This window comes from Enhydra lutris, unplaced genomic scaffold (assembly GCF_002288905.1).
Source record: "Enhydra lutris kenyoni isolate GAN:26980312 unplaced genomic scaffold, ASM228890v2 scaffoldscaffold14, whole genome shotgun sequence".
Lineage (NCBI taxonomy): Eukaryota > Metazoa > Chordata > Mammalia > Carnivora > Mustelidae > Enhydra > Enhydra lutris.
The window spans coordinates 29,635,651-29,662,070 of NW_019154098.1; the positions used below are offsets into that span (position 1 = coordinate 29,635,651).

Sequence of the window (26,420 nt, forward strand, 5' to 3'; positions counted from 1 at the left end):
ACAGAGTCAGGCATTTCTGAGAATTACAAAGAATGGTGATCAACATTTACCAATATAAGTTCCAGTCGTCTTACAAACCATAGAACCCATGTCTCCATTTGGATGATCTAATTTTAGACCGTACCTAATAAAATATATATGTTAATTTTAAAGTTTATATTGACACTACAGTTCTAAAATACTGTTTCCCTTCTTAAGTATTTATAAAACAAAGATGCATTTATTGGCAAATAAATAAATTAAGTAAATTACTGTTTCCCTTAAAAGCACCTTATGGACTTTGAACATGTATCAGGTTAGAAACTGTCTCTACAACAAAAATTTCTGTGAAATGAAATATTTCCCAGCCTCAGTTGGAGATACTTAAAGATACATAAAGCTTCATTTTACCATTAAATATTTTGTAGTTAATCTGGCTATCACCATTGATATTCCTCTTAGATACTTTTAAATAATACCAAGTGAAACAATTATATGATAAAGATATTTCTCAAATATCTCAAAACATAATAATCTAAATAACAGTTCATATTGTATTCTACTGGAGACAATAGGGGATATCAGGTTACACCTAACTATATAAATGATTACTAATTTACTGTATAAAATATTATAATTTATACTGTATTTTAAAGGATTCAGCTATATAGTATTGCTAGACATTACTACTTAAACTGGTATGTTTATATCTTCTATTTATTTTCTAAAGAAAATTATTTGAGTGACTTACAAATTATCAGACTGTGGTATGAGAAGCTCACAGGGCATTCCTCCAACATAAACTCTGTATAAATATTTTATTGGGAAAGATGAAGTTATGTTTAGTAAATCATTTAAAAATGCTTTCTTCCCACCAAGTTCACTAACACCTTATATTTTTCTCTCAATCACTTATTATCTATCACGCATTCATTCAACAAACACCTATTATATTACCTATTATGTTGCAGTCTCTGCTGTAGATACTGGCACACATCAGGGAAGAAAACAAAATCCTGCCCTTGTGGGACTGACATTCTAACCCGGGGGTGGGGGCTGGGGGGGTGGAAGGAGACGTGATAATAGGTATGATAATCATAGGATATTTGGTGTGTTAGAAAGTGATAATACCACAGGAAGAGACAATGTGGAAATAGATAATGGGGACCCTTCCACTTGCAGATCAATTAACTCAAATACAAAACAGAGTTTTTTGTTTTGTAACACACAGTAAGTTTCAAATGATAGGCAGGAATTAAAGGAGGGCCATAGCCAAGCCCCACAGAGTAATTAGGATGAAGAGAGCAACTAATATCCTCAGTGCCTTTGAAACAGAAATCTGAAGCTGAGAAGAGGCAGGATAGGGCTGCAGAGAAATACTGCCTTTGTACTTCCCCAGGTGACCAGGTCTGCTACTGCTTTAGGGGTGTTAGAACCTGATGAAAGCTTTGAACCACTAAAAGCTTGCAGGCGGGACCCACAGATCCTGTACTCCTCGCCACACTCAGAATAAACAACAACAAATAAATTTGTTGGCTTCTGAGCCAACAAATCCCAGATTCAAAGTAACTGCAGATACAAACCTGAACTCCCAAAAAGTAAGGACTTCATTTGCGGAGAACTTTAAATGTTTTAATAAACGTGTATGCACAAATCCTTTCATTTATTATTACATTAGGTTTGTGATGTAAGTACACTGAATTACTGTACCCATTATAGAGATTTATGGATTCATAGCCTCCTTCTAAACTCCCGCTTTCTTGCGCCTAAATAATAAATTTAGCAGCTAACAATGGCACTTACTATGTTTAATCCTTACAACCATTTTACCCTTCCATTTCATAGAAGAAAAACTGAGGCAAGAAGGTTAAGTTGCTTGTTCAAGCCTATATGCAGTAAGGAATAGAGCAGGAATTCAAACCCAGACAGCTGGGCTCTAGCGGTGCTCTTACCCACACCCCATAAGCCCCACAGTGGTCTGGGTTTGTCTCTCAATGGCAATACTATACTATTTTGCCATGTATATATATATATGTGTCTGGCCAAATATATATATATATTTTTTGTTGTTGTTGTTTTTCTTATCTTATCTTTTAGACCAAAATCTCTTTAGTGGGCACCAAACCCTTTGGTATTTGCATGTCCTCTATAATTTGTACCTGGTCTGGGTTTGAAGATGAGGCTGACTTGACAAGATGTGTGAGAAGCAGAAGCAGCTTGAACACTCTGGGTCCCTGACTTCCTGCTTCCTGCCCAGTACATGGCCCATTGCTCCCTGCTAATGGGATTCAGGCCCAGTGAAATGCCCGAAATGCCTAGTGTCACAATTAAGATGGTAGAAATGGGATAGACACAGTTCTAAGGGCTTCACCTCTCACATTAATAGGTGTGTGAAAGTTTTTGTGCATTTATATATAGTATCTCAAGGTTTCAGAGTACATGGGCCAGGTAGCCTGAACTCTGAGGTCCCTGCTGACTTCAATTCTTGACTTTATGAAATAATTTCTATGCATTTCTTTGTACAGAACAGAAGTAAATTTCAGTTACAGTGGGGGTGGGGAGAAATGTCCTTAAAGATTAAGCTTCCTATTTCTTAGCATTATTATAGAAAAGGATGACTTAGAAAACCCCATCTAAGGGGCGCCTGGGTGGCTCAGTGGGTTAAAGCCTCTGCCTTCGGCTCAGGTCATGATCCCAGGGTCCTGGGATTGAACCCCACATCAGGCTCTCTGCTCTGCAGGGACCTTGCTTCCTCCTCTCTCTCTCTGCCTGCCTCTCTGCCTACTTGTGATCTCTGTCTGTCAAATAAATAAATAAAATCTTTAAAAAAAAAAAAAAAAAAGAAAGAAAACCCCATCTAAGAAGTGGAATAGAAACCATTCATAACATTCAACCATATGGTGGCAAACAAAATCTTTATTTATGCTAACATTTGTTTCTCTATTTAGTACTTACTATATGTAAGGAATCAATACATTTTCACAGTATTATAGATGCATACAAATATGATTTAATTGAGTGCTACCTCATAGAATGCCACCTAAATTACCTTGATTTCATTTAGTAAAACCTTCCAAATTACTTGGTTTACAAAATTATATATGTGTATGTGTGTTTACATATACATATATGTCACCTTTTTAGTAGTTAAAAAAAAATCCTCTAATTGTTGTATGAACTGTTAGCTAATTTATCTATTTATCCATTTTACACCTGTATTTAATATGCATGGAGCCTTCTGAAAGCTGATTCTGTACTTCCTTCTATGGGGAATGAACACAGCTATCAGTCTTTCAAGACAGCACTCAGAAAACCACACTTATGCTACAGAAAGATGAGTGACCAAGCTAGCTTCCAATCCAAAATGTGGACAATTATCTTTTGATATGAGGTAACTAGCCAATGTTACTGTCTAATCCATAGTTGGTAAATGGAGGAACCAGTGTTCAAACCTGAGGCTGTTAGTAAGTTACTGACCATTTTTAGTTCAGTACTCTCCCACACATAACTACAGTAGAAGCAAAAAGGCCAAATTGCATGTCAGGAAATTCTGGTTCTCAGATCTTGACTAAGCTATGGACCTCCAGGCTACATAGTTACATATATATGCAAAATGAGGTAGATTAGTAACAAAGTTATTCTGTAATAAAATTCTATAACTAAATTACTATTGCGCTTGTCTCTGTGTGCCTTCTATTAATAAAATCTGTCACAGAAAACGAAAGAATTATGCCAGACCAAAAAAGAAAGGCACATTGCTCACTGCTTCCATGTCAATGAATCATCCAATAGTCTCCTTTTCTTCCTATAATATGGCTGAAAATACACTGATTAATCCCCTCACACTGTAGTGATGTTTAATATCATTGAGCCCATTGTTTGTGGAATACCATACCCCACCTGAGTGATAAGAATATGTTTCCACATCAAAAATTTACCTCAGAATCCTAACATTTTTCCCATTTGAGCTTAATGCAGTATTACTTCCATAGACATCAGTGAAGATTCTGCCTTGGATAGTTATTAATGTGCCTAAAACAAAAAAACAAAAAGTTCTGTATAAAATTACCTACCCATACACCCAACACTTAATACCAAAACATTAGAGGTATTCCTAATGAAACCAGGATCCAGACACTTATATCCCATGTTCATCACTATCATTTAACACTGTGCTGAACATTCTAACAAACACAATAAAACATGAGTATGTATAGTATTAAAGCGATATTTATAAGTATTTGTAAATTAAAGAAGTTTTTCATAGAAAACAATGAATTATTCAATAAATATTGCTTGGGTCATGAAAGATATATTTGAAAAAACAAATAAGAACCCACTTTACTCTATACCCAAAAAGTGAATAAATCCTAGGAGAAACAAAAATTAAATATAAAAATAAAACCATAAAAACTCTTGTAATTAAGTATAAATTTATATAATACTTATATAATTGGGATGGTATGGTCTTCTATACCATAAAAATGAAGGAAGAAATAACAATAATTAAAATCTATTGATTAATTTAATATAAAAATTTTAAAATGTCTGAATGACAGGTAAATCCATTAATAAAATTTAAAAGCAAATGGTAAGTTAAGAATATATTTCCAACATATATGACATACAAATCATTAATATCTTTAAAATATAAAGAATTCTTATAACTTAATATGGAAAAAATTGACTAGCATTAAGTTAAAACCAAGGAGATGAACAAGTAATTATAAAAGAAGAAATACAAAGGGTCAATAAATATATATAAATAAGTAAATTTAATTGTATAAATTAAGAATTAGAAAAATTAGAAATAAGCTACTACATTTTTCATATAAATGCCTGAAAAAATTAGTCCCTAAAATTGTCAAGGGCATAGAAAAGGGCATTCTCACATATTCCTTTTGGGATTGTAAACTGCTATAATTATAATTATAATGAAGTGGAAGCCAGCTAAATGTCCAATAGGGGGATAGTAAAATACTTTATAGCAGATTCAGATATAACCACTGAAAATCCTTTTTTGAAATAATATTGGGAGTTACTATACAATCAGAAATATGTTATTTATAAATTATCAGATATACTAATTTTATATACTTAAAATTAAATTAATGACCACAAACCAAAAAAGATATTATATCAGCTGTCATATAACAGACCTGGAGTTCCAGATAAAGGTGTGATGCTCGTTATCATTGGGGTTCTGAAACTTCTTGCCTATAAAATAATACTGTCAATAAGCTAATATCTCTGGGTTCTTCCATTATTTACATTCAAATAATTCTATAATGTAACTGTCAAAATACCTCTTTTTACATATAAAAATAAAGTTTAGAATATTATTATTATGCTTATTCAAGATCTTTTCCTTATCCACTAAAAATTCTCTGTCAGTGTTTTTAGTTCAGAACTTTAATAGTCAATCTTCCTTTGTTATCAGCATATGTCAAACTCTAGTAATAAGGCTCTCTGATAGCAGGAATTTGAGGGAATAAAATTACAGAAGGCCTTCTTTTATTGAAGCCTATGAAGAAAAAATAACAAAGCACATTGCAAAACAGAAACAAAACCTGGAAAAAGTCCATCAAAGTAAGCTTTAGTAATGAAGCTAATGATAATTTTCTAGAGCAATGCAGGTAAAATTCTTAAGAATTGTGACACCAAATGGGAATAGGGAGAGAGGAGAATCCCAGGGAGCCCATGAGGGTGATGGAAACTCTAATACTTTTGATAGACAGACATAATTTTTAAAAATATATGGGATGGTACTTAGAGAAAATGTGTTATTGTAAATATCTACATATAGGATAACTATATTTTGAATGACTTCAATGCTATGTGCAGTCATATTTTATCTCATTGCATTAGAAATTATAAAGAAAGGAAAAAGAGTTATGATTCTATTTAAAATGAAGGTGAGTGTGATGAAGATACAAAAAGGAAAATTAAACTCAGAATGGAAATAGAGAAAGAGAAAAAATAATGTGAGCAAGAAAAAAATGTAATGTATAAAAGTTTAAGTCATTAATAAAATTAAAGAGGGAAACAAATAAGATATGAGAAAAGAGATTCCACTGCCACAGAAGATGATTAAAACTGAGTGAAGTTATCCTTCGCTACATGCTAGTATATTTTTTAATGTGGAAATAGATAACAATCTGTAAAATTAAAAAAAGGCCAGTTCAGCAAGAAAGCAAGCACAAGACCGATCATCCAAAAGTTAAAGAGGAGATCCCATATACATTGAAGGTGCATTCCCAGCTCTTGACGCGACCTCTGCAGGTATTACTTTCTGTAATAGGAACCCCATCCACGCTGACTCTCACAGTGTAGGAATCTTCTGGCATTGCTCTGCAAAGCAAATGAAGAACATGTAAGGAAAGCAATGACCTTTTTATTTAATGTATACTATTACGGAAAAATACTGCCCCAGACTACAAGTCATTTTGAAAAAAAAAAAGTGTCTAAAATTCTAATCAATGTACAGCTAAATTCCATTCTATATTATTAGAATTCTAAATTATAAGAGTTTCATTCTAAATTATGGAGGATCTCCATCCTGAACTCTGTACTGCAGATTCTAACATCATGGACCGCAGGCAAATGCTTATTCTAAGTGCACTGGTGCTTACTGAAAAGGAAAACAAATACAATAAACAAAGGTAGGAAGAATCACTTAAAACAGTAATACATCACCTTGGTACAGTCATGTTATGCTTTGTTTTTGTTTTTTTTTTCAATTCTGATTAAATTTCTCTCTAAGAAAGCTTTTGCTGCTGAAACAGCCAATAAGCTTGATAAAGATAAAATCCTCTGGAATATGTGCTACCTGTTTTATTATTAAAAGTTACCATTTAAAATGATTAATTTTTCCCATAAGTTGTTAATAACAAACATTATTTTGGACTGATAGTAAAGAACTTGAAATGTCACTGTACAAAATGATCATCTTTAATCTTAATGAATATGTCAAGATTTTGAAGGAAATTAATCAAACTGGACAGGAAAGCATAATTTTGATATTTTGAGGAGCATCATTACAATTTAATAGTAGCCATTTGTCTTCTGAAATAGATCAATAATGATAAGATAATAGCTCTAATAACCTGGAAAAGGATATGGAGTTTATTTTATTGTGCTAATACATGGAAAGAGCATTACAAATGAATGAAATAAAGCTATAAGATAGTCTAAACATCATGAAACAAAAAATAGCTGATCATCAGAAAATATAATAGCCAGAGTATATAAAAAACTATATAATACTAATCTGTGTATGACAAAAATGCTCTTATTAAACATACTATAAAACATACCTAGTATAGCATGTAATTTGAGTTGAATGACTTGAATCTTTTTCTACATCACAAGAAATCGATCGGAAAGAAGAAACTAATTGCACACTGTTTCCCAACTCAGCATTATCAACTCCATAGTTAAACTGGTTTGCTTGAGCAAAACCTGGAAAAGTAAAAACACTGAATTATTATTAAAAGAATTCTCTTTTCAAAGATCTAACAATTGTCATTTGGTACTGAATCATCAATAAATAATAAGGAATATTAGTAAGTAAATAAGTTAGCAGTTAACCTATTTTGTATTTATCCCTATGATTGTAATCCTTTTTGGAAGCATAAAAATTCACCTTCAATTCATTTATTCACAAAAGTAATGTTCAAGAACCTATTATTTGCCAGGCACAGAATTAAATAGCTTATATTCCAGAGGTAGGGTGTGAAGGGCTGGAGAAAATACTCTCTCCTCACTCCCCATCAGACTCTATGTCTGCTGAGGATAACTACTATGAAAAAAAAGGAGGACAGATGGACTGAAAAGAGAGATGAGGAGAACAGTTTAAGAGATGGGATCTTTCCCTTGAGTTCCTATAAAGCAAAATCTGAGGTGAGGACTTGCAAGCATATGGTTTATTTGAGTGGTGACCCCTTTGGGGCAAGAGAGAGTAAGACCTAAAGAAAGACAACCTGTGAGCACAGCTGGAGCACAACCTTGCTGGAAACTTCCAAGGAAAATATGGACTGCCTCTCAGAATCAAAGAATCAAACCTTTCTTCATCAAATCCTGTCCAGGGGGTTAACTGAGGTTTCTCCAGGGGAAATAGCTTCTCCTGAACTTTCAGGCTACACATATGTCATCCATACACCATAGGGGTTTCAATGTCCCAAGTCACTGCATCAGTGAAGCCCTGGGACGGTAGACAAAGATGTGCTATGGGAACAGAAGGCAAGAGCTGCGAGCACAGACTGGGTCACAGTCTTGGGAGGACTATCTGTCATGGCTGTGGTTAGAATTCGAGGTGAGAACAAGAGACTGTGAAGCTGAGTATAAAAGGCTTCTCATAGAGGCAACTCACTGCACCATATGGACATGCTCTGGCCCCACATTTTAAAGACTATTTATTTATTTATTTATTTGACAGATAGAGATCACAAGTTGGCAGAGAGGCAGACAGAGAGAGAGGGGGAAACAGGCTCCCTGTTGAGCAGAGAGCCCGATGTGGGGCTCGATCCCAGGACCCTGGGATCATGACCTGAGCTGAAGGCAGAGGCTTTAACCCACTGAGCTACCCAGGCACCCCCTGGCCCCACATTTTAAATATAATTCATTATCAAGTCTCCAAGGTGGTAACCAGCCAAAAGCTCTGCTAAAGATTTAATACAAGAGAGTTAGTGGGACAAGATACAACTGCTCCTGAGGCTATAATGAATAGTCACTGTAGCCCCTCTTTACCACCCATTGTAGACTTCCTTTGCCTTAGCCAGCACTTAAGTTGAAGGAGTGACACTAGCCTTCATCCTGAAGGTCTGGACCCTTGGTTGTTGCTTTACCCTTGTTAAGTTGTGGTTGCTACAATTGCCTATTCATGCTATAATTGCTTCCACTGGACAAGAAAGCCAAGAGATGCCCTCATGAATACCCTGAATTTCAGACATATTCTTCCCTATCTCCATTAGGTAAAGCAACCCTTTCTCTTCATGATCATCAGAACTGATTATCTCTGGTAGGCTACTAATTATGTTTGATGAATTCAAAGTGATCAGTTCATAGTGGTAGCTCCCGTTCACTGGAAGTCATATAGGGATCCCTGGCCAAAGCATTCTCTCACTGGAAACTCAGACCCCAAATCCAGCAGAATCTAAAACAGCAAGGGCAGAAAGCACATATGCAGTTTGCAGATCACTGGGAGTGATAATGAGTGAGAGAAACCGTTCCTTTCCAGCTCCATGTGCTCTGTCTGTCGGGACACAGGAGCATGTATCTGCCATGGGGTGAAGGCATATGGCATATGATAGAGGCCAGCATCCTATCCCAAAGGATGTTGTTCCCAAGCTGGGATCTTAGGTTTGCCTCTTATAGACCATTCCATCATTCTACTGGGCCACGTGTTTCAGAGTAACACAGATTTTGTGGTCGTGTGCCCATAATCACAACTTTTTCTCTGTGAACACGTTTCTTGTTCTGAGGCACTATTTTATAGATGCTCCTGGCAGTAACTCAGACTCTGGGAGCTCTCGGAAGATGGGGCTGGCAGGGGCATTGTGGATGGAGAAGGCAAAATCTGTATCCGGAGTACCTGTTCCAGCAATAATGTATTTCTGTTCTTTCCATGAAAGAAGTAGAGTAATGCAGTCAATTTGTCCCTTAGCAACTGGTATACTTCTTGGGGAATGGCCCCTCCTGAGGGCTCAGTGTTGATCAGGTCAGAGATCAGCAACTGCAGTGGGTAGCTTAGCCTTGGAGAAAGGAAGTCTATGGTGTTAACCTGCACAGCCTTCACCCCATGGCCCCTCTGTTCCTGAGCCCACTGTACAAGCTCTGAGGTAGCCAAAGAGAGAAGCCCCTGAATGAGTCATTCAATCAACGTGGTGTTTCTGTTTCCTCTGTGGGGGATCCTCTCTTGCAGGAATTAACTTGAGACATAGACCTGCATGGTTTGTGCTCATACCATGTGCTCATACCACCTTCATGTGCCTCTTTTCAGGACTTTCTTGTTTCTGATTTCCCAACCCTATTCCTGGGATAGAGGAGGCATGTGACATAAATGGTCAAGGAAACATTCTGGAAGGAGTAAGCCCAGAGAATACCTAAGGCAAGTGCATTTTAGATAGAGGGAACATGCTCTTCCAGGCCCTGTGGTGGGAGCATATTTTTGGATTCAAGATTTAGCAAGCATGGTTAGAGAAATATGTGTGAGGAGAGTGGTAAGAGATGAGACAAAAAATTGAGGGCATTCAGATTATTTTTATGAATTAGGGAGCACTGGAGGCTTCCCAAACAGAGGCATGGCATGGTGTGACCTACACTTGCCAAGAGTCACTAGCTGCTGCTCTGAGAGATAGACAAAGAGTATAAACTGCTCTGAGAGTATAGACATCAGTGAGCAATGGATACATGATTGACATGGGGTCAAGAGAAGATCGGAGGATAACCAGTGAAAGGAACAAATACTGGTCCCTTTGGGGGCATTTTGCTATCAATGGAAGCAGAGGCATGGGTGGAAGGTAGAAGGGGTGTGGAGCAAGAGGAAAAAAGCTCTTGCTTTTTTTCAGGTTGGTGAAATAGCAGTGTGTTTGCATGCTAATGGGTGTGATTCGACAGAACCAGAGAAACAGAGGATGTGAAACAGAGCAGAAAATTATTTTTTAATTGATGAAAATTATTTTAATCTTACTATAAATACCTGAAAATTCAAAACTAGATTTGGAAGTAGTTAAATATCCATTAAGTAATTTTATGCCACATAAAAGTATTTTATATTGCTAGAACAACATTCAATTTCAAAATAAACCCAAGAAATAAAATCCATGGTTAAGATTAATTGGATACTATTCTATTGATTAAACCCTATAACTAAATATTCTCCTAATAAAAATGTTTAAAAGATACTTAATAGTATTCTAATATGCAGAGTAAATTTATGAAGTTGTAGATGTTATAATATTTTCTAGAATAAAGTGAAGTTAGTAAAGAAACAATTTTTGCCTCGATCACTTCAAAATCTAAAATTCCTAAATTCTGAGCTCTAAAAGCATGTGCATTTTTAAATGTTACTTTTCTCTAAATACTGCAAGTGCTTAACAGTAAAACACCACTATTGCCAAATTGATGACTAACAATATTTTTGAAGTTATGAAATTTTTTCCTTTGCATCCAGGTTATCAATATAAATTCATAAGTTATTTGAATTTCAGCACTTAATTACCTACAGTCCACATTGTTCCACAGTACAATTTAAAACCAGTAAGCCAGAAAAAATGTTAAACTCAGAGATGTAGATTTAACTCTAAATTCAATGTATATATATTATTTATATTAGAAAAAATATATTGTCAAGTAGTTTTGCAGTATGTTTCAGAAAGCAATCACTCCTACCTTATAGGCTCATATTAAATAACCTTTATAGGGACACCTGGGTGGCTCAGTGGGTTAAAGCCTCTGCCTTCGGCTCAGGTCATGATCCCAGGATCCTAGGATCCAGCCCCGCATCTGGCTCTCTGCTCAGCGGGGAGCCTGCTTCCTGGTCTCTCTCTCTGCCTGCCTCTCTGCCTACTTGTGATCTCTGTCTGTCAAATAAATAAAATCTTTAAAAAATTTAAAAAAAATAACCTTTATTAGCTGAAGTGACTGAATTGGGGTCAGTAGACATCTGTGGTGTGACTGCTTTTTAAATTATTGAACATTTCCAGCGTTCTAAAAAGGTCCATTAAAAACACAAATATTGCCTAGTTTAAGGACTTCACGGCGCCAGATGTTCACCAAATGCCAACGCCCCTAAAACTCTAGCTCTCATAAAGCTGCTTCTTTGGGCTGGTGCTCTTTAAAGGAACCCTAATGTCCTGGATTCGCATCCCACTCCTACACATCCTTGCTGTATGACTTCAGGCACTCAAATTTTAGAGATGAACTCTCTCATTTTTATCTTCTCATCAGAAAAATGACCAGGGGGCACCTGTGTGGGTCATTCGGTTGAGCATCTGCCTTTGGTTCAGGTCATGATCCCAGGGTACTGGGATTGAGTCCCTGTTCAGCACTCCCCCTGCTTGTGCTCTCTCTCACTATCTCTCTCTCTCTCTCTCTCTTAAATAAAATAAAATAAGATAAAATAAAATAAAATGGAAAATGACCATAATCACCTACTTATTGGATTGTCAGGAAGAGGAAATGAGGATTATATATATTGCATAACATAGTGCTTGGCTCATATGTTAAGAGCTAGGTTGATATTTGCTCTTATTATTGGTCTCAAAAATCCTGAAATTTAAGTTCAGTGTTGATATCCCTTTTTAAAAATAACACAGAACTAATAAGTGTTATGGCTAGGATTTGAATTCAGGTTGGCGATGTCAACCGGACACCTGTGATATTCGGAGATAAACAATATTTAAAAACATACATTATAAAGCTATTAGACATTGCCTTATATAAGTTCCTCCAGACCCATGTTCTTAGTGCTTCTCCTATCCCTGATAGGCAGAAAAAGTAAGCAGAAACTCAACAAAGGGTAGGGATTTTAATAAACACCACTTCCGCCTCTAAGCTTAAACCGTAACCAAACAGAGCTCATCTAATATAGGCTAAAGTACAAATATAAGCATCAATTTGACGTGTGAAAGACACTTGCATTGGATCTGAAGTTTTGATTCTAGGACAGCAGTTACTGCTAAAATGAAATTTTGAAAAGATACAGGAAAACACAGAAAAGCAAGTTACTTGTAAACCTGCCCTTTCCTTTTGCCAACTTGTGCTTATCTTTGGTATTCATGTTGAGTTTGAAATACACAGAGGGCTGCTGGCAACTAACTAAAGTATGGAAAGTTTTACTTGTGGGGTGGCTCAGGATGTGATACATGTATTTATTTTCCTCTTAGGCACATGTCACAAAATTGATACGGTAACACAGATCTGCATTTCAGCATTCCTGAGATAAATACAATTGAAAAAAAATTAAACCAACAAAAGATGATATTGTTTTGGCTTTGTTTTAATGCCATATATATTTTTAATGTCACATACATATATTTAATGTCATATATTCATACATATTTTTACATACTTATGTCAAATATATAGACCTATCTCCCTGAAGTAAAAACATGAGCCAAATCAATAGGATTTGTAAATACTCTCATTATAAATATTGCTTAAAAAAACTATAGAAATATTTCTGATTTGTTAGCTAATTCCAAAGAGTTAAAAAGCCACACAAAGGAATCACCTTCTAAAAGAATTTCAAAATAAAATATAATTCTAAATAAAAAATTGGGCATAAAGAGGATAGCTCTGGAAGTACTCCAAGGGACAAAGATTACAGGAAGGGTTGGGTGTACCCTGGATACAGAAAAGTTTGAGGCTTTCAGATGGAAATTCCTGGCATATTGATGTACTTTTTTTTTCTTTTGCAGAAAAACTGGAGACAAGACTTGCCAGGCACGTAAACCTGGTTCTCCTGATAGCAGCCTGGGTTGCTATCATGGAAAATGTGTGTTGTTGAAGCCGGCAGTCACCATATACCACATGGGGCTGTTTGGATTTCTCTAGTTAAAAAAATGCAGGGGGTAAGAGAGTACAAACCAACTCGAAAAGTTATAACAGCAAAACAATGAAAAGGAAAAGTACAGTGTGGTGAAGGATGATTCCTAAAGAATGAAACCAAACTTATAACATAAGTGCAGGATAATGATAAAAATAAAACAAAATAATAAAAATGAAAAAACTCTTATTTATGAAACAGATAGTATCTATGGGTACCTTAGATACATCATCCTTTTCAATCATCACAACAGTCCCAACAGGTAGGAATTAATACCCCACTTTACTGATGAGGAAGCTGAAGCTTAGGGGAGTAACCTGCCCCAGTCACAGAGTGGGAAGGGGCAAGAACAGAACCAAAAGCCAGTCAGACTGGACCAAAGTCCCTGGGTTTCCCAAAATATTACAAAAACTACATAATTCAACACTTCAGTTAGACAAAAGTATATGTAATAGGGAAATACCTAGGGAAAAAAGCCAAAAGTAAAATTCTACTCCTTCCATCTTACTGATTTTTTTCAGTAAAGGGAACTATTAAGAAAGACAATTGAGAAATACAGGTATAAATTTAGAAACACTCCTGAACTAATAATCAAAATGATAATACTCCTCATTAAATCAGTCCTCTTAGTTGGAGACACAATTATTTCCATGATCATGGAAATAAAGTGTTCAAAACACTTTACTTGGGCATCATAACTGTAAAATTATGTATCTTTGGCTCCTGAAGCACAGCCTTTAGAACAAAGTAATACACTAGTAAATTTTGGCCTGTAAAAGTGAATATGACATGTGGAAATGGAAAACTCATGTGGATACACCAAAATACTAACACTAGTTCTTTCTAGAGAGTGGAATCTCAGAGAACTCACTTTCTAAGTCAAATATTTCTTTATCATTTAATTTTTTCATCCTGACTTTTATAAAAATAAAACATTTTTATAGTCCTATGGGACCAACACTTAAGTAATCACCTGGCAGTTACAGTTCCATGTAGAAAATATTCTTGGGTGATTAATAAATTAGCTCTGCATGCAATTCTAAACATGAAGTATGGGTCAGAGACAGCACTGATGTCTCTGATTATGTGAATACAGTTCCTCCAATAAATTTTGTTCAAGTAGCACATTCATGGAGTTTTGGAGGTCTGGTGTGTTTTGCAAATTCATTACATTGCTCTATACACATTCTCTATATATCATGAGCCCTGAAAACCTATATAAAATAGTATTAGATTCAGCTTCTGAGAAAGACAGGTGTTAACACATATTTAGTCACCTACAGTATATGGTTAAGGCAAGAAGGGGGAAGTCAAATCACGGCGAGGATGCAGGTATCTGCCATTCCAATAGGATTTAACTATTCTATGATGCTCTGTCAAGAGCATTCAGAAATTGAGATGGACGGGAAAACTGGAAATTCACCATGACACCAGTGACACAGGATGCACCGTGACTCAGAGAGTCCATGAAAGAGCAAAGGTTAGGGTTAAATTCATAAGGGGATTCTTCCAAAATGCCTTAAGAATAGAATGTTTTGTTTTGTACTGATAACTAAAGGCCATCAGGGTCTGTGTACTTAAACTCAAGCCATGGCTCCTGGATCTGAAGGAGTTTAGGTCTCCAGACAGGAAGAAATAGCTGAGTGGTTGTTTTGTTTTGTTTTAATTGGGGCATTTCTCTCACGACTTCTAAAACTCTGTTAAAAACCTAATAGCTTTCATGGGGTGCCTGGGTCGCTCAGTGGGTTAAAGCCTCTGCCTTCGGCTCAGGTCATGATCCCAGGGTCCTGGGATCAAGCCCCTCATTGTGCTCTCTGCTCAGCAGGGAGCCTGCCTGCCCCCCACCACCTACTTGTGATCTCTGTCTGTCAAATAAATAAATAAAATCTTTAAAAAAAACAAAACAAAACAAAAACAAAAAACAACCTAATAGCTTTCAAAGCACTATCTTAACAACAATTTACAATATAAGGGAACCATGGATAAAGACTTTTAAAATAGTCTTTAACAATACGTTGCCTTTGGGTGTTTATACAACAAAAATAAAGACAACCAAACTTTAATCCAAAATATATTCTTCACAATTTAGAGGCATAAACCATTTAAAGTGTATCACTGAGAGATTGAATTTAGCAGAAATGTTACTTGGAAGTACTGAAAGACATTTCCATATATCTGACAGAATACTTAAATATCTTGCTCTGTCCATTCTAACTCCAAAAACTTCATTCATATGCTGAATACTATTCTTAAGATTGCGAAGACCTCGGTGCTAAAAGAACCACATATTTGTATTTAATCTTAGGAAGAGTTGCTCATTAAATAAATTCACTGCTTGGGTGCCTGGGTGGCTCAGTGGGTTAAGCCCCTGCCTTAGGCTCGGGTCATGATCTCAGGGGTCCTGGGATCGAGTCCCGCACTGGGCTCTCTGCTTGGCAGGGAGCCTGCTTCCCTCTCTCTCTCTCTCTCTCTCTCTCTCTCTCTCTCGCTCTGCCTGCCTCTCTGCTTACTTGTGATCTCTCTCTGTCAAATAAATAAATAAATAAAATCTTTAAAAAAAAAATTCACTGCTTGTCTACTATGTTTCCTCCCAAGACCAGGCAAGGAGAAACAGTCATACATAACCCATGCTCTGATGAAGCATTTGATAAGGACGGAGTGGCAGGAGAAGGGATCCAAAGTTTTGCATTCAACTGCCTTTCTGCCTTCAATAACATTCTATTTCTCCATCACTTCCTCTTACTAAGCTTTCTACCTCCAAGGCCCTCCAAATGTTATATTTGATATAAAGATAAATTAAATGTTATTAGACCCATAAGGAACAAAACAAATAATTGCAAAGTTGGGTTAAAGATGTTTCTTTCAGTTCAGTTATTATAATCCAGATCTTGGGAGTTAAATTAAGCAAGTAATTATAATATGAACTCAGATGATCAAATTGGTAGAGACTCTTGGGGATTTTGTTAGCTGTCAAAGGGGTAGAGTTTCACTAACTCTCACCAAATGGAGAAACAACTCTTGTGGATTTCTTTTTTTGTTTTTTAACCATTAAAAATTAGTTAAAAAAATGCAGGGGTGAGAGAGTACAAACCAACTCCAATTTCTTTCTTTTTTTTTTTTTTAAGATTTTATTTATTTATTTGACAGAGAGAGATCACAAGTAGATGGAGAGGCAGGCAGAGAGAGAGAGAGAGAGAAGCAGGCTCCCTGCTGAGCAGAGAGCCCAATGCAGGACTCGATCCCAGGACCCTGAGATCATGACCTGAGCCGAAGGCAGCGGCTTAACCCACTGAGCCACCCAGGAGCCCCCAATTTCTTTGTTTTTTTAACCATAAGTGTGAAATGTGAAATAGTCTTTAAAATACTTCAACCTTGGGGCCTGGATGGCTCATTGGGCTAAGCCTCTGCCTTCTGCTCAGGTCATGATCTCAGGTTCCTGGGATCGAGCCCCACATCAGACTCTCTGCTCAGCAGGGAGTCTGCTTTTGCCTCCATCTCTGCCTGCCTCTCTGCCTACTTGTGATCTCTCTTTCTGTCAAATAAATAAATAAATAAAATCTTAAAAAAAAAAAAAACTCAATCTTGACCCAAAAAAAAGAAGAAAGAAAAGAAAAAGCAACCATACCTTCTCCTTTGATAGTCAGTCTTGTTGCTCCATTTATGCTGCCATATTTAGGTATTATTTCTGTGACTTTGGGAATTATCTTAGAGCCATCTGAAAGATATTAAAACACAGTAAAGATAAAAGCACCAAGTACTTCAAGCATCAAATTTGGTACCACATCTTACAATGTTATAAGAAAAACATCATGAAGGTGATAGGACTGAAAGTAAATATGCTCATATTTTACTTGTGGTTCTACTACTAACCAATGACTTGACAGAGAAATAAGTCATTCACTTAATTAATACTCATTGGCTTTAAGCAAAGCACTACCTGAGGTGCCACAAAGGGTGGTAATAACCCATGATCATTTTCACCATTCTTAATTATCATATTATAAAACATTTATTAAACCCTTAATTTCATATAGTGCTCAACTAACTGCAGATCTGTAACTAACTACAACTGGCAGCTCACACAGCAGCCGACAACGCTGGAGAAATAACACCATGGAGAAATAAGTCATTCATCATAAAAGCACATAAGAAATGCAAAGAATAAATGAAAATGAAGAGTATAGCCCAGGCACAAAATCTGATGGTGCATTTTAAGAAGAAACTGTTTTCTGTGATGGGCTAACACTTCAGGAAAGATAATTTCTGGGATCTTTTTAGCCTCCTGATTATAGTAAGTTCTTACTTTAATGGTTACCAATTCATTCATTGAATGGTGTAAGTGTCCTGGAGATATAAAAATGTGTTAACAGTCTCAACCTCCCAAAATCTTAGCTTAGACAGTACAGCAAGACAGGAGAGCAGAGGGGCCATGGGTGACCAAGAAGGGGCACTTCAACTACACTGCTCATGTCTTGCTGACTTCTAGAAAGAAGGGTTGTCCCCGAAGCATCTTGGAGGGCAAATATGAATAGCTAGACTGGAACAACTATGGGAGAGAGAAAAAGAGCTCTAGAAAGAGGGAGGTAGGTGCCTATGCAAAATACAGGGGTAAGTGAGCTGCTTCTCTGGAGAACTGTAAGTATGCTTTTAAACAACTCAAAGATACACAGTGGCTAAAAGGGTTCGTTTTCCACTTCAACTGTACAAATCTGTATTATTAGCTCCAGTAACAATTCTCAAAATAGGAAAAAATTGAAGTGGACAAAAAGAAAAGCTATAGAAATTACTGTTTCAAGTAGATGTATGAGAAAAGGTTAAAGAAATTATAATCATACAGGTCATTCCTGCCGGCAAAAAGTTTAGCATGAACTTCAACTGTCGCGGGTCTGACTTTGCCAAGAGCTCCAAGGCTGATTCTGCTTCAGGCACGTTCATAACTTCTAGCAGCCCACAGCCAAGAGCAGGAAACTCCAGCGAGGGCCCTGGATCCTATCTTCAAGACCGTGCTGCTCTCCACCTATCTCAGGTTCACCCTCCCTTATCTCCACGGACAACTCCAATTTCTTATCTTATCAGGCTCTTCCAACCCTCTCCTGGGTATTACTTTAAAGGCAGAGGGCAGCTGCCCCTTAAAGTGACTGACACCAGGCACAGACACCCATTCTTGTCCTACTGGGGGACACTGCCCTCCCTTCGGTGAGGGAAAGAAACCCAAGAAGAGAAGAGAGAGGACTCGGATTGTGCCCCCTACCTCCACCCCCAGCCAAGTTTCAGTGTCTTTTTCAATTGAGCTCCTTGTGGGTGGGGGCGGTGCGGTTCCATAATTCAAGCAGTAACTCTTACGACTTAAGAGCAATCCCTCTTCTCTTCTCTTCTCTTCTTCTCTTCTTTTCTTCTGTGTGTGTCTGTCTGTCTGCCTGCCTGCCTGTCCCTTAGGCCTGCCTTGCAGGTCCCGGGTCCCAGGTGCCCAGGATGGCCAAGCCACCGCACCCGCAGCCTTGGCGCAGGGCTAGTGCCGAGCAGTCCCTCCTCTCCCGCGGCCGGGGAAAGCCAGGGTTGCGTCTGCACGGCCTTCTGCTTGCTCCCTGGAGCCCCGGATGAATTACCTGCGTGGGGGCCCGTGGCGCTTAGGAGCAGCCCCCAGAAGCCCCAGGTTCCCAAGAGCCACAGGTGTCCCATCGCCGCGTCCGTCGCGCAGAGTCTGCGCGCGCCGCTCGCTCGCAGCCGCCTCCAGCGCCGGGCTCCGCTCCGGGACCGCGACTCGCTCGCGCTCGCGACTCTTCCCACGCGCGCAGGCGGACTCCGCCACCCGGGGCCCGCCCCGCCCGGGGCCCGCCCCGCCCCAGCCTGTCCCGCGCCACCTCTGCGATTTGCTGGCACATACCCCGACCGGTCTGTGGTCGTGAGACCTCCACACTCAGACCTGGGTGCCGACGTCTCAAGGCTGTCCCGGTGAGGGTAATGTCTCCACTCCTTTTGGTAAGAGGGATCAATGGGCAGCTTTTCCGTGAATCCCGGCGCCTCCCCTTTTTAAAATTCTAGGCCTACATATGTTCATTTGCCTGCATGCTTTGGCTATTAACTATCCCCAGGTGGACCTACAGGTCCGTTCAATACACAAACCCCACACGTTTTCCCCCCTCACGTTCATATGAATTAGTGCTGTGCCTTTCATTGATAACCATTCTTACGTGTATCGATTTCTCTGCCTGTCCCAAACGCCACGCCCCGTGCTGTAGAGACTTCAACTCACAATAATCCCCAAAGAGCTGTTACTGTTACTACTCCTTACGATGACTGTTACTATCCCGGTTGTTCCAACCTGGAGCCTGAGGCGCGGTAAGTTTGGGTAACTTACCCACAGCCCTATGTCTACGTGCAGGTGAGGACTCCAGCAGTCAGTGCTCTTATCCCCTCCATGGTCCCCAATCGAGCACACTTCGAGTGAGGGTTCACAATGCTTGGGATATCCTTGTACTAAATTATTCGTTGTCTTTTTGAAATTCACATTTAACTCAGCATCCTGTGTTTACCAAATCAGACTACTCTAGCTGGGAGGGAAGAGAGAAGAAATAGAAGAGAGAGCTCTACACTAATACAATTAGATCCTCGCTCTTAAAGAGTTTCTATCTGTCTCATTGGGGGTTAATGTTTGTTGTTGTTAGATTTGGTTAATTACATTCATCTCATAATTTTCTGCAAATTGACTGCCCCTGTCACCACCCTACTGAAAATAGTGACCGCAAGGCACCACTGACCTTCTTACTCTTGGAACTCTTTGCAGCATGTGACACGTAAACATCTTTCTTGAAATTCCATTCCTCTCAAGAGGCTTGGGTGCCTTCCTACCTCTCCCATCACTTCTGTCTCATAGTTTTCTCTTACATCTTCCTGAGAATTGTTGTTCCTGCAGCTTCTACTCACCATTTCCTCCTCCATCTGGAAGTAGGTCACTTAACAGAAAATCAGCTAGTTGAATGCCAATTTGTTGATTAACTCTTTGCCACATTTACTAAATGTAAAGACTGCAATGTTGTCTTGCAATAATTAGCAACTTTACCAAGAATTAGTTAGCAGCATTAACAAAAATATTCAAGTTATTAGCTGTGAAATGTGTGGAAGTATGTATTTCAATATCAAAAACCAAAATAAAATGTTATGCGGGAATAAAAATTAGAATTATTGGTTAATTTTGATTTTTTTCTGATGCTTTCAAATTAGGATCAAATTAAGTTGACCTAAATTAAATTTTGGATGATTTCATTAAAAAGTAATTTAAGTGCAATTTAATTCAAAATTCTGACTTTTTTCAGATGCTTTTGAGTTTATAAATTACAACAGAGTACAAAGAATAGGTGAGATAATACTAAAATATTTTAAATGTTTTTAGTATTAAAAAGGTAGGAAATGTCATTCAAAGGTATTATGAAATAAATCAGAAGTAGGTGAAAAACTGTCCCATGTCATATACTGGAGTGGTTTCTTCTTCTTCTTTTTTTTTTTTTTAGGATTTTATTTATTTATTTGACAGAAAGAAATCACAAGTAGGCAGAGAGGCAGGCAGAGAGAAAGGGGGAAGCAGGTTCCCTGCTCATCAGAGAGCCCGATGTAGGGCTCAATCCCAGGACCCTGAGACCATGACCTGAGCTGAAGACAGAGGCTTAACCCTCTGAGCCACCCAGACACCCCCTGGAGTTGTTTCTAATCAGGAACAATTTAAATAGGCAGATTTTGCTGTAGAAGTAATCCATGTTATTTATAACAGAGAGGAAGACTGTTCTACATTTTGGATATATTCATAAGTGATTAGGAACCGTTGTATATTGATTACTATTTTGCCAAAGCTTTGATATTTTCAAGATTCTTTTACAAAATCCTCAGAGTATATCAACCAGAAAATGTCACACAATATTTAGTATATAATATGATTCCTCCCATATGTGTCCTATTTCATCTTTCTATTTAATTCATACAAACCATATGGTCCCTTCCAGATTATAATAGTCCCTTTCAGGTATCTTTACGTCCTTTATAGCTAGTCTTCTTATATGTATGTAACCGACTGAGCCACCCAGTGCTTACACTCAGGTGTAACTTATATATGTTTCATATAATATGCATATATAACAAGTTAACTCTCTATGTATGAATAAATGTATATATGTAAGTATGAAACAAGTATATATATAGTATACACATATCCATATATAATTCATAATCCAATTATGATAGTCAATATTAAAAATGTGTGCATAATTTTTCTATATATTTCACCAATTTGTTCAAGCTGTTAAATTACATTCATCTAATTTGGCAAATTCGTCAAATTGGTCATTCAGCAAATTGATCATTTGGCTAACTGGCTTTCAGCAAAATGCCTGCTTTCCTGTCATATGCCTAAATGTCTTAAAAAGCCAAGCACTGTAATTTGCATATATAGATTTTTACTCAACTCTTGAATGAATGAGTATCTTTAACATTTCTCCCATTAAAAGTGCTTATTTATATGCCAAAAAGTCAACTTGGAACCAGAAAAAGTGATTATGTAGCTTACATAACTAATGGTTTAAATTATATTAGTGTTTAGAATATTTAGACCTTTATAATACAGATTCATCATGGACCATGGGCATGAAAAGGCAACTCCTGATCACTAAAGTCCATGCTTTTGTAAGTTAAAAAAAAAAAAAATCCAGCTCTAACAAAAGCCCACTATAGGGCGAGCATCATGGGCATATGACACGTGTGGTCTCATAGACCCCATACTATGTTTAATGCTCTGCTGGCATCATTGAAAAATCTTTAGTAATTTTTGAATGAGGGAATCCCCATTTTTATTTTGCCTGGTCCTGCTTGCCTTGATGATGAAAAAAGAGACAGATGATAAATTTGTCAATCCTTCTATTTAAAAGTAATTGGAAGGGGACCTGGGTGGCTCAGTTGGTTAAGCATCTGTCTTTGGCGCAGGTCCTGATCCCAGTGTCTCTGGATCAAGCCCCATGTCAGGATCCCTGCTCAGTGGGGAGTCTGCCTCTGCCCACCCCCTGGTGTGCATGTGCTCTCCTTCTCTTTCTCTCTCAAGTAAAAAAATAAACTCTTAAAAAAAGAATCAATTTATTAAAAAAAGAAGTAAGAGCAATTAGAAAGTGATAAAGAGTAAGAACTCTTGCAGAGCTAAAAGGCATAAAGGCTTCACTTGTGAATCCACTTAACTTGGAAAATGATCTGTGTATTGGAGCCTGATTTTGACTCTAGACCTAATTGTGAGAGATGATGAACAAAAGGAGGTACCCACAAGAATAGGTTTGTTCTCTTCCTATGCCTTCAACAAGTTTTCAATATGTAGGCAGTAGGAATAGGGCAGTAGTTTTTTTTTTAAATCTGTCTTCACAAAACTTACATTCTTAGTGGAAAGAGTCAAAAAACAAGATAAGTGAGTGAAATATAAAAAACGTTAGATAGTGATACATGCTGGGGAGAGACAAATAAACAAGGAAGAATATCCCGTGTGTGTGGACGGGGGCGGGGGGGGGGGGGGTTTGGGATTGAGTGTGATGCAGTTTTAAATAGGAGGACCAGGAAGTTGTCACAGAGAAGGCGAATTCTGAGTAAAGATCTAAAGGTTTAAAGAGGATTACTAGCCACATGGACATCTGGGAGAAGAGAATTCCAAGCATTTCAGAATAATTGCCAATGCCAGGAGGAGGGAGTGTGTTTGGTGTGGTATAAGATATGAAGTCAGAGAAGTAATATGAGGAGGGGCCGATCATGCAGGATCATGTATTTGACTCTGAGTGAGATGGGAATCTGTTGTAGAATATTAAGCTGAAAATGACACGATCTAATTTATATTTTCAAAGACATACCCAGATGCTATTTTGCTGCACTAGGGCAAGAGCCAATGCAGGGAGATCAATTCAGAGATAAATGAAAATAATCCAGGCAAGAATAATGGCATCTTGGACCCAGATGGTAACAGTGTTGGTAGTGCAAAGAGGTCAGGTTCTGTGTATATTTGAGAACTAAGTTGATAGGATTTGCTGACAAAGTAAGAGGGAAAAGAGGGGGCCAACAAAACTGCAAGAGTTTGGTCCTCAACATCTAGATATGGAAAATTAGCTGCTGGTGAAAATGTGGAAAGAGTAGATTTGGAAGAGTGAATCAAGAGTGCACTCTTGGTAAGGGATTAAATTGGGGACAAGAATGGACACAAGACAGGTTAGGATGCTGTTGTAGCCATCTTGACTAGAGGTGATGAGGATGGAATTAGAAAGAAAGTTCTGGAATTGTTAAGAACTGGGCAGATGCCTGGATATAGGTTAGTGGTGGGGCAAGGGAAAGCTAGGACACCTTAGCTTTGAGGCGTTAATGCTTAGGTGAATCGTGCATCATTTACTACAATATGCAAAGCCTGGAGGAGGAACAGTTGGAAGTAGATGATCCAGACACCTGATTTGTCCAACCTGAGTGTGAGTTGCTGATTAGGAGAAGGGTTGCTTACAGGCTAAGCGCATGAGCTTTGGAGGCAGACTTCCAGTGTCCCATGCTTCACCCTGCCACTCAGCAATGGGGAAACCTTGGACCAACAACTTAACATCTTTGTGCCTCAGGTTTCTTTTTATGTAAAATGAGAATAGAACATTACTGGATAGTGTTTGGAGAAGTAAATTACTTAGTAAATGCAAAGTGCTTATAATAGTGCCTAGCATGTACTAAGCCCTCAACAAACACTAACTATTCTTAGAGACTGAGTATAAATGTCAAGTTAACTAAACAAATAAAATGTGGAATTATTCAGCAGTGTATAGATGAAATTGAAACCATAAGACCGGCTAAGATCTCAGGAGGGCAGATGTTTACGAACTTAGATGGGGAAAAAAATTAAAGCTTCATTTTGCATCCCCTTCAATTACTAAAGTAGACAACAAACCACAGTAGTGTTGTTGGTATCCGTGATATTAATGGAAATCATAGATATCTTCATATAAGATTATAATTGCAGGAGATATCTTGAAACATCATTTATGCTCATCACTACTTAAAGGAATTAACACAACATCACATATGCAGAGACTTCCCCATTCTCATCATCCCCCACCAGAGTGGTACATTTGTTTTAACTGATGTACTTACATTGACACATTATCATCCAAAGTCCATCATTTAGGGTTCACTCTTGATGTTGTACATTCTGTGGGTTTGGACAAATTTTTAACAATATGTATACACTGTTAAAGTTTCATAACACTAGTTTCGCTGTCATGGGATGCCTGGATGGCTCAGTCAGTTAAGCATCTGACTTCAGCTCAGATTATGATCTCGAGGTCCTGGGATTAAGCCCATTGTCAGCCTCCACACTCAGCAGGGAGTCTGCCTGCCCCTCCCCCTGCTCATACTCTCTCTGTCTCTCTCTCAAATAAATAAAATTGTAAACACACACTCACACACGATGGAATATTATTCAGCCATCAAAAAGAATGAAATCTTGCCGTTTGCAATGATGTGGATGGAACTAGAGGGTATTATGCCAAGTGAAATTAATCAGAGAAAGACAAATACAGTATGATTTCACTCATATGTGGAATTTAAGGGAAGGGAAGGAAAAATAAAATAAGGTAAAAACAGGGAGGGAGGCAAACCGTAGGGGACTCTTAACTCTAGGAAACAGAGTTGCTGGAGGAGAGGTGGGTGGGGCATGGAGTAATGGGGTTATGGGCATTAAGGAGGACACTTGATGTAGCAAGCACTGGGAATTATATGCAACTGATGAATCACTAAATTCTAGCCCTGAAACTAATAACTAAGTTGAATTTAAATAAAATTTTTTTTAAAAAAAAGACTAGTTTTGTTGTCCTAAAAATCCTCTATGCTGCTCCATTCATCTCTCCTTCTCCACAATCTCTGGCAACCCTGATCTTTTTACTGTCTCCATAGTTTTTTTTCTTTTCTGGAGTATCATATATTTGGAATCATACAGTATGTTGCTTTTCTGAATTGGTTTCTTTCACTTAGTAATATTCATTTAAGTTTCACTTAGTAGTATGCTTTTAAGTTTTAATACGCTAAATATCTCATTTCTTTCTAGTGCTGAGTAATATTTCATTGTCTGGATGTACCACAGGTTATTTTTCTATCTACCTACTGAAGGACATGTTGGTTTGCTTCTAAGTTTTGGCAATTGTGAGTAAAATTGCTATAAATTTCCATATGCATTTTTTTTTAATAAAGAAGCTGCCTTCTTTTTTTTTTTTTAAGATTTTAGTTATTCATTTGACAGAGAGAGAGAGAGAGAGATCACAAGTAGGCAGAGAGGCAGGCAGAGAGAGGGGGAAGCAGGCTCACTGCTGAGCGGAGAGCCCGATGTGGGGCTCGATCCCAGGACCCTGAGATCATGACCTGAGCCGAAAGCAGAGGCTTAACCCACTGAGCCACCCAGGCGCCCCTCCATATGCATTTTTTATGTGAATATACTTTTTAGCTCATTTGGATAAATACCAAGGAGTTTAATTACTAGAGTGCATGGTGTAGAGTATGTTTAGTTTTGTAAAAAACCATCAAACTATCTTCCAAAGTAATGGTACCATTTTGCATTCCTACCAGGGATGAATGAAGATGGTTCCTCTTTCTCCACATCTCCCCTAGCATTTGACGTGTTCTAGATTTTGGCCATTCTAATGGATGTATCATGGCATCTCATTTATTTGCATATCCCTGATGAAATAATGACGTGGAGCAACTTTTCATATGCTTATTTGCCATTTATATTTCTTCTTTGGTGGGGTCTTTGGCCCATGTTTTAATTGGGTTGTTTGGTTTCTTATTGTTGAGTTTAAGAAACTCTGTATATTTGCGTAACTGTCCTTAATCAGATATACCTTGTGCAAATATTTTT

At 37.8% G+C, this 26,420-nt stretch overlaps 1 protein-coding gene across 1 annotated transcript in view; it reads right to left on the minus strand.

The window, feature by feature from the left end:
- LOC111146633 (PKHD1 like 1) overlaps window positions 1-19,207 on the minus strand; it is a 183,716-nt gene extending 164,509 nt beyond the window's left edge. Inside the window, exons 1-8 of the mRNA XM_022502266.1 lie at window positions 19,135-19,207; window positions 17,154-17,243; window positions 7,296-7,440; window positions 6,222-6,330; window positions 5,139-5,196; window positions 3,918-4,011; window positions 731-784; window positions 51-124 (exon numbers count right to left, since the gene is read on the minus strand). Coding sequence (XP_022357974.1) covers window positions 51-124; window positions 731-784; window positions 3,918-4,011; window positions 5,139-5,196; window positions 6,222-6,330; window positions 7,296-7,440; window positions 17,154-17,243; window positions 19,135-19,207 — 697 coding nt within the window. The remainder of the gene's footprint in view (window positions 1-50; window positions 125-730; window positions 785-3,917; window positions 4,012-5,138; window positions 5,197-6,221; window positions 6,331-7,295; window positions 7,441-17,153; window positions 17,244-19,134) is intronic.
- Between the last annotated feature and the right edge of the window lie 7,213 nt (window positions 19,208-26,420).